General features: G+C 53.2%; 1 protein-coding gene across 1 annotated transcript; it reads right to left on the bottom strand.

Annotated features, from left to right (window-relative positions):
- Nucleotides 1-2,857: 2,857 nt before the first annotated feature.
- On the bottom strand, nucleotides 2,858-7,855 carry PTTG1IP (pituitary tumor-transforming 1 interacting protein; the record flags this gene model as incomplete). The annotated part of the gene is made up of 6 exons (XM_010079927.1): nucleotides 2,858-2,901; nucleotides 3,570-3,616; nucleotides 3,982-4,047; nucleotides 4,155-4,257; nucleotides 6,621-6,729; nucleotides 7,803-7,855. Coding segments are annotated over 6 exons (422 nt in total), but the record flags the coding sequence as incomplete, so codon positions are not given.
- Between the last annotated feature and the right edge of the window lie 1,119 nt (nucleotides 7,856-8,974).

Raw genomic sequence — 8,974 nt, 5'->3', positions numbered from 1 at the left:
GTTCCATCCCATGCCCGGCCTGGCCAGGAGAGAGGTGAGGCTCTGTCCTTGCTCCAGGTTGTCTCCCTCTCTCAAGGTTGTCTCAGTCTCTCACTCAGGCTCCTATCTCCTTTTTTGGGATTGCAGTTTCAGGTCTCTCCCTGCTCTGGGATTGTTAGCTGGGAGCGGGCTGAGCCTTGGTCATGGGGTAGTGAGCAATATCACTGTGTGTCACTCATTTATATATTTTATATGTTACTATTATTATTATTATTTTCAATGTTATTGTAGTTTAGTTATTAAATTGTTCTTACCTCAACCCATGAGTCTTTTTTCCCTTCACCCCTTTAATTCTCTCTCCTATCCCCGGGAGCAGGGAGGGTGGGAAAGTGGGTGTTGTGGTATTTAGCTGCCAGCCAGGGGTTCAAAACCACACCACCCTCAGAGGCTCTGGCCAGCAGCCAGGGGATGCTGGAGCCCAGGATGTGAGCAGAGGACGCAGCGCTTCTGCCCAGTGGTAACGGGTGTTGCCCTGGCAGCACGGTGTCCCCGCTGCTTGGCCCCAGGGCCCTGTTCTGCTCCATCCAGGCAGGGACCCAGTTCCCCAGGTGGAGAGGTCCCTCTGCTGCCCCAGTTCAGCAGAGCCTGTAACAAGTGGGGTCCCAGCCCAGGGAACATGCTTGCAGAGGTCCCCCATCCCAGCTGGTTTGGAGCAGGGCCAGTAGAAGTGCTCAGGTAGCCGAAAGGGATTATACTGGTCCTGGTCCCCAGGGTAGGATGGGACCTGGAGCCCACTGCAGCCCAGGAGGGATAAAGGCAGCTCTGATGGCTTTTGGTTTAGCACCAGCAGCCCCCATACATTGCTTGTTCTTGCTTGCACGGGGTCCCCTGTATCTTTGGTTGGCAGGGGGACCACGGCCCCTCCAAGCCAGTGTACCCAGTAAAGCACAGCACACAACCAGGATCTTTACCAACATTTTCACTTCTTACAGGGCCCCATGCTTTGTTTTCCATGCGCACAGGGCAGCTTGCAGAGGAGCTCCAAACCAAATGGAGGGCATTGTGGATTTCTTCAAAGCATCATCTCCCAGCCACACACAACGCTGTCACCACCTCCTGCAGCTCTTGACTGGCAGCACCAGGCTGTAGCCCCTGCCCAGCCAGTCCCCAACAGACTGGACAGAAGCTGGGAAAGCACCCATGAGGGCTTGGCAACCCAACCCTACTTTTTCAGCCCTCCTCCCAGCACTGCAGCCTAGTTTGCACCAACAGGAACCCAGGTTACAGACCAGGCGCTTACTCAGCCCTGGCAGAGTCACTCACTTTGTTCCTATCACCTGAAGCTGAGGATCTTCTGGCAGCAGCCAGAGCCTGCCTAGATTAAAAGTCACCTGCAAGTCTTGCATCTCTGACCATCCTGGCAAAAGCAGACAGATTCTGGCAGCCAGCACACAGCTCAGGCAGCAGCAGCAAGGTTTCACAGCTGGTTTAGTTTCAGTTAAGCTTGAGCAGTTTGTGTCCAAGGGCCATAAGGCCGGCAATGCAAATGGAACATTTTCTGCAAGCCCACAGAAATGCTCCCGTCTGCAGCCCAGAGCAGAAGGCAATAGGCAGCTTTTCTTAGACAAAACTATCAAAGTAGACGTATTGCTTGCATGTAAGGCTCCTTCATACTTCAAAGCCAATTTTGGCCAAGTATAGGACCAGGTAAGAGCACTCAGCTCACATTTCGCAGGTCCCTTATGCACGTAGCACAGCATGGGGTTTAGGCTGTGCCCACTGCTGCCAGGAGCCCCCAGGCCACCCCACTTAGACAAGGGCTCTCAGGGGTGCTAGGGGACACAGGCCAAGCTCGTACAGAAAGACCCAGCTCCTTTCTTAGAGAGCAGCATTACTCCCAACACACAGCTCTTCCTGACAACTGAACATCTCCATGAACACGCTCCTCCTTTCAAGCCCACCTTGCTTCTGCCTCCCTCAGCTATTCCATCAGGGCCTGATGAGCCAGGGCCACATAACAGTGACGACTCCATCAGCCATCGCTGCCAACCCACACCTGGTGAGGAAGCGGAATTCAACTCTTTCAGACTAGGATATAATCAAATCGGTTTAATATATAGTCAACATACTGTAAATGCATCTGAATCCTACAGTATTGCTATCGGCCATGGCCACCAAGCCGAGGAGACCACCTTTCTAGAAAGGCACTGAGAGGTAGGAGAGGTGGGGCATTTCCCCAGATTAGTTGCAAATGAAAACATGTGTGGGACCTTCCCCAGGAGGCCCAAGATAACCAGAAACTTGTGCTTTTTGAAAGGAATGTTCATGTCCTGGGACAAGTACCAGCTGGAGTAACAGCCAAGGCCTCCTGCTGACCAACAAATCAAGAAACTCTTGCTGGCTTTTGCCTATACTAAAAGAAAAAAAGAGAAAAAGAAAGGTGCAGACAGAAGAGCCTGGCTCTGTGTGCGTGAAGGTTATTTGATGAGGCAAGAGCCTGGCTCTGTGTGCGTAAAGGGTATTTGGTGAAGCAAGAGCAAGAAAGATGCATAAGGCTGCTTTTGCCCTTGGCCAGGGACAAGGACTGTTATTTGCATTGCTTTGGACTCCGTTACCACCCCAGGGGGGAGTGAGAAGAAATGTGTCATCCTCCAGTATTGCCACCACATTTTCCTGCACCAGCAGAGCAAGAGAAAAGTTCTGGAGCAAACTGAGGATCTGGAGTGGGGACAATGGTGTCACCAAGCATTTGGCTCATCTTCTGTGGCAGCTGAAGTGGGAAGTGGCACCACAGTGGTCTCCTCATGGTGGGGGAAGCGTTGAGTCCTGCAGCTCTGCAGGAAGGCACTGTTCACTGGGGTGGGTAGGTCCAGAGGTGCTAATTCTCAAATTTTGCATAAGGGTTCTCTTCCTTGAACAGGCCTAGAAGAGAAGAGAGATTTGTTCAAACAGCAGCTGTCAGTCATGGCCAGCAAGAAACCTAGCTCTTGGTAACAACTCTGTCATCCAGCCTCCTGTCCTGCAGTCCTTCCACGAGACCTGCTGGGCACTCCCTGGACCAAGCCACCTCCCAGGGAAGCACTGCTGGCACAGAGGACCGGCTCTGCAGTCAGGCTGGTGCCTGCTCTGTGCTCCTGCAGCTGAGGGCACCCAGGCGCCTGCCTGGCCCCCCACCCCAGGGCTCCCCACCTCCTTGCTAAGCCCAGGGCTGCCGGAGGGCCATGCCTGAAGAGCAGCAGCATTATGGCTGGTGCTGTGTCTATCAGCTTCTGCTCCTCCCCTCCTGTCAAGCCCCAGCAGCTTCTCCTACATGGTAAATTTAGAGGACACGGGTCCCAGGGAGGGATAAACACTCCCCATTCCCTGCCCAAGAGGAGCAGGATTTGCATGGGGCCTCACGCCAATGACCTGAGCATCCATCTCTACTCTTGCTCCCAGGAGGGCAAGAGAGCAATTCACTGAGACAGGGGAAGCAGGGACTCTTTTCCCTGCTGGCCAAGCCTCCTCTGCAGCTGTAACCATAGCAAGGAACAGTTTCTGAGGCTGCTAGATCTAACGCTTAGTTTGAATCACTGGTGTCAGCACTGTACCATATTTTCTTCGGATTTCATCATGCCGTGATTTCATCTCTGCTCTCCTGCAAGAAGCAAACACAAAAAAACCACGAGTCAGTGACTGACGATACAAAACCAAGCAAGAGGAGAGACATCTCCTTGCTTCTTCCCAACCTAGGCAGCTCCAGGCTGCCAGGTTTGCTTAGCCCCCGCTACCCACCTCCCAAAGGCACAGGGGACCCCCAGATCCCAAGCACGTCAGCAGCCCTCAGGGAGTCAGATACACAACACTGCTGTGATGCTGCATCCATGAGTCACCCCAGAAAGACGCTGCTTATGAGGCTCATGTTTGAGCTGAGGCTGAAGCAGACGCCTGCTGCACGTGTCAAGCCCCACATGCCTCCTGGGAGCGTGCCTGATGGTATGACAAACCGTTCTGCAGCCTCACCTCTCCTCCTGCCGCACCCGTCTCTTCTCTCGCTCCCGGGCCGCTCTCTCATCATCCTTGTCTGGCCTGACAGACAGAAGAGCCCGTTAGCAGTGCTCAGCACTCGCTTCTGCAACAGCACGTGGCTGCATCTGAGCTACTCCGAGAAAACAGGGAACCCCTCTGATACTTGCTTTTTGCTCTTTTTCTTACAACAGCAGCAGCAGCAGACCCCCAACATGATCAGGATCATTCCTCCCACCACAGACATCGCAATGATCAGGGCTTCAAAGTTCACTAAAGGATGTGACAAAACACATTTAGCAGAGACATCCGTGGCTGCCTGGAGTTACAATATTTACCAGCATATGGCTACTGTCACCAGCAGCTTCAGTCACTGGACTGGTCATGTGTGTAACAGCCTGGGAAAGCAAGGTGGACATTGTTATCTATACGTACACCGAGTGCTGGCACCAGCACGTACACACCAATGGAGCAGATGTAGCTGCTAACTAGAGTGCTCGATTACTGACTAGGAAGAAAGGCAAGAACAAACGCTCTCGGGTCAAACTCCTCCAGCAGAAACAGGCACAAAGCTGTCTTAATCACTAATCCAGGTGAACAGTAACTCATCAAGGGGGAAAAAAAAAACCAACAAAACACCAAAAGACAAAAACTGAAGGCTTCAGTTCTGGGGAGGAATCTCCAACGGAGGGGCCCCAGCTGGCACTGGAGCTACTGCCCACAGGAGCTACTGCCCACAGGAGCCAGCCTCAGAAGTCATCCGAGATGGGCTGAAGGCAGATATCTCACAGACACATCCAGAGAGGCACTTTTGGGTGTCTAAATCCATTGAGATTTACCAGCCTGGGGCCAGCAGTGCTGCTGAATCAGCTGAAGGCGGAAAGCTGCTTCACACACAGCAGCACTGCATCTCCCCAGGGCGCAGGGGGTCTGCGCAGCACAGGACCCACTGGGACATGGTAGGCAGCCTGAGCCCTGGCCCCACAGAGCCAGTGTTCTCCTCGGCTCCTGCAGTGCCACCAGTAGAGACAGCAGCCAACACGGACATATCTAGACGTCACCTGAACTCCTTTGCAACAAAGAGGGGTTTCTTCCAAGCATGAGTCAGACTGTTCAGAGACGTGAGCCTGTGGAAATACTTGTTTAGGAGCCACTTCACACACAGCAGACAAGTTACAGAAATCCTGGTGCACTTGAGCCTGCTCAGAGCACTTCTGATCCCCTCCTCTCCATGCAGCTCAGACCATGAGCCCAGCAGAAAGCCTGAGCACCACACGTGGGGCATTTCAGGGTGTTTTAGAAGATGCCTGCCCATCCCCTCGCTTCAGGGACACAGCAGCAGCAGGCTTATTGGGGTGCTCCAGGCTGAGCCAACTCCACCACTGAACTTGCAAAGCCTCCAGCTCCCTTCCCACAGAGAGAGGTCAGTGGCAGAGCACCAGGCACTCCTCCACCTGATGGTAAAGGCTTAAGTCACACACATTACAAATGCCAACTCATGTAAGAGCTAATCTCCCCCAGAACTAATCTCCTCTAAAGTGAGTTTTGCAAGCTAAGGAATGTGTTCTTCTATAATGAAACCTTGTGTGAAGCTGCTCACAAACTAGTATTGCAAGGTCTTACACAACTTTCAGAAAAGCATACTGTAGTGCTAACAAAGAGGAGATTCTTCCTCCGCAAGAGTGGGAGCAGTTTTAACTCTCTTGTGGGTAGAGAAGAGAGCCCAGCCTCAAGCACAATAGATGTCCAGTGACCACAAGTCAACTTCAAGCTCCCCATCAAGGGCACAGGTGAGGGAGGGAAATCAAGCCCCAGCTTACTTCCTAGGTGCCCCAACCCCCCAAAAGCTGGGTCCTGGTCTGAGTATGAGCATGCCCCAAGCTTGGTTTAAACAAGACTAATTTCTCCAGAAACCCACCAGGAAACAGAGTCCCAAGGAGGAAAGGCAGCCCAACAGCCATCTGTTGGCCAGAAAAAGCTCACAGAGGTGATGTGGCTGCTGGCACCCCGCTGCAGCACAGCTTCTGTGGGGCTAGTTTTGGAAAAGGGCATTTTCTCAGGTGGGTCAGAGCTGAGTAGGACAACTGCCTGCTCAGCACTAGAAGACCATGCAGGCCTCCAGAGAAATCATCTCACTTCTGGTTCCAAGAGCCCCCCATGAATTTTAAGAGCCTGCCTGGAACAGCAGCCACACTGCAAGAGGTAAAGAGCCAGAAGCAGCACAAGGAACAATGCACAGGGTGCAGAGCACAGAGCTGCTGGAGAGTCAGACACTGGTGTGCACACTTTGAGCACCAGGAAGGGTTGCACGGGCAGCTGCCTGCAGAGCACTTTCAACTCTTGTTCCTAGCCGTGTTTGGAAGCCTCCATCACACCAAAGCGCAAGGAACATATTTAGAGTAGCTAAAACCCCCCAAGGTCCTTCTTGCCAGAAGGCAGGGAACTGCTCACACCATTTTCTCAACCGTGCTTCAGGAAGTTTGCAGAACCCTGGTTGACTTCAGCCTGCCCTTGCTACACCAGCAGTGAGAAAAGGAGGCAAGGGAAACCTCCCATTACCACCAGTGCAAGCAGCAGTCGGTGCCAGTTAGCAGCAAGCACAACAGGCAGTCATTGCTCCAGCACAGTCCACTTACCCCAGCAGACTCCCCAGCGCGCAGAGCGGAGCTCACAGAGGTCAGCCGGTGGGAGGACTCTTCGGATGGGGTACTCCACGCATCTCCCGCTGCTGGCACACCACAGGCACTGGGACACAGGAACCAGGCAGCACAGCGTTACTGGTGCACGGCAGTACTGCCAGTTAGCTGTGCTCTGCTTTGTTAGCCGCAACAACAGGGCCACTGCCACTGGCTCCCAAGAACCAGGTACCACCCAGCAGCAACAGGATGCTCTAGAGCAACAGCTGTGTTCTTGCCTGCACCAGGAGAGGCAGGCGAGGGAAATGCAGATTTCTAGAGAGAGTAAAGATGCTGAAAACCCTTCTCCTGGCTTGCATGATGGTCGTCATAACCAAATCCTTCATGTTTATTACATGCAGCATTTTTGGGACAAGAAGAAAGCCTTCGAGATAAGCCACTCAACACAGAGCTGATGAGCAGAAGTTTGCGTGTGCCCCCACTAGTCGATGGTCGTCATAACCAAATCCTTCATGTTTATTACATGCAGCATTTTTGGGACAAGAAGAAAGCCTTCGAGATAAGCCACTCAACACAGAGCTGATGAGCAGGAGAAGTTTGCGTGTGCCCTCACTAGTCGTTGCCAGCTAGACTACCTGCAGCAGCTCTGCGCCCATCTCTCCTGGTGGCTCCAACCCCCAACACCAGCGTTCAGCTGGGTTTGGTCAAACTGGTTCTGGCTAAGTCAGTTATGAGATCTGACTCAAGTTCAAGTTTGCTGATATCAGAGATAAAGTGGTGGAGGAGGCTGGCAGGACACATATCCCACATCCACCCAGCACCACGGCACCCACAGACAGGTGGAGGGGCAGCTTGGCCAGCCAGTCCAGCCCACTCAGCTCCTTTGCTGTGCCCGTCCCCCTGACAGTGTCTCCCATCCATGAGGAGGAGCTCAACAATTCCAACACTGGACTCAAAAAGCACACAGCAAAACCCAAGCAGGTTCTAGCAACCTCTTCCCAAAGCACCAAGGGCGGGGGGCTGCCCTCTCACCATCATGGGTGGGTGACATTTGCAGCATGCTCAGGACAAGGGCAGGGGAGCAGCCCCCCCTTCCAGGAGGGAAACTGCTCCCTAAGAGCCCCACAAAGCCTGTATTTTCAGGCATTGCAAGAAGTTGGAAGTTTTATTGATGCTACTTACAGTGACATTTTTCAGACACTCCTCACAGCTCCTGTTTGTATACTGGTGACAACCTACAGGAAGGAAAAAAAGACACCTCAGTACTTTGAGGAGCCTCTCAGTGGTTTAAAACTCCAGGCTTCTCGAAGCCTGTTCCTGCCCACTGCTTTGCCTGCTCCAGGAGCTGGTTGCTCCCACCAGACCCACAGCAATGCAGCGTAATGCTGCTGCAAGAGCTGCCAGCTTCAAAACACACTCGGTGTGATAGTGGGAGGCCCAAATGGAAGTCATCTGCCTTGCCAACGCTGACCCAAAGCCTGGAGCTGGGAGCTCCTCTGCCTGGGTTGTATTTCCCTGAAAGTCAGAGCATCTGCTGCAGGCAGCTGGCAGCAGGACAGCTGGGGGACATGGAGGATGTTGGTCTGGAGGGACCCTGCGGGGACGAGGACAGGTGGTGCAGCCTCACATCACCAGGTGACAGAGCAGCTCAAGCAAACAAGCACCAGACAAGGAAGTTACTACAAGTAAAAAGCAGAAGCAGAGAGCACAAGGAGGGACACACAGCTACGGTCCCTGTGGGGAGCCCATACCCTGCCCCAGCCAATTCATCCAACCCTTCCTTCAGCAGTCCAGGTGATGGGAGCAGCACCACAGCTGAAATCTTTGCCCATGTTCAGAACCTGTTTCCACCCCCATTTGGCAGAGGAAAACCCCTGCTCTGGAGATGTGGACGGCTCTCAGCAGCAGTGCCACCGTGGACATCAGCATCCCCAGGGGATGCAGGGAAGCTGGGTGGGGGGAACACATCAGGTCTGAACACAGGACAACGTGGCCCAGTCCAGCCACCTGACTGGACTTGCCTGCAGCTCCCAGCTGGGCTAGCTCTTTGGGAATGTCTTCCTACAAGCTACTCACCTGCCATTTGATTGGCATGTTCCCCCCAGAGCCTTAGGAAGGGTGGTTTGCCAGCCCTTGAGGATCAGCCATTTAAACCTCACCTCTGCCTAGAGTCTAAGCATCAGCCTATTCAACTGTGGTTAAAAAAACAAAACAACACAAACCAATTAGCCTGACAACTCCAGAGCTGGTGGAAGAAGGATCACTGCTTCACAGCACCTTAATCAGGAAAAAAAATCAGTCCCAGAGGTGCTTGTTTTCCACACTCGCAAGCAGCAAAGCTGCATTTTCTCTCT

The sequence above is a fragment of the Pterocles gutturalis genome, unplaced genomic scaffold (genome assembly GCF_000699245.1).
Source record: "Pterocles gutturalis isolate BGI_N339 unplaced genomic scaffold, ASM69924v1 scaffold35939, whole genome shotgun sequence".
Taxonomy (NCBI): domain Eukaryota; kingdom Metazoa; phylum Chordata; class Aves; order Pterocliformes; family Pteroclidae; genus Pterocles; species Pterocles gutturalis.
The sequence above is the reverse complement of the archived record's forward strand: the minus strand, read 5'-3'. Positions and strand labels throughout refer to the sequence as shown.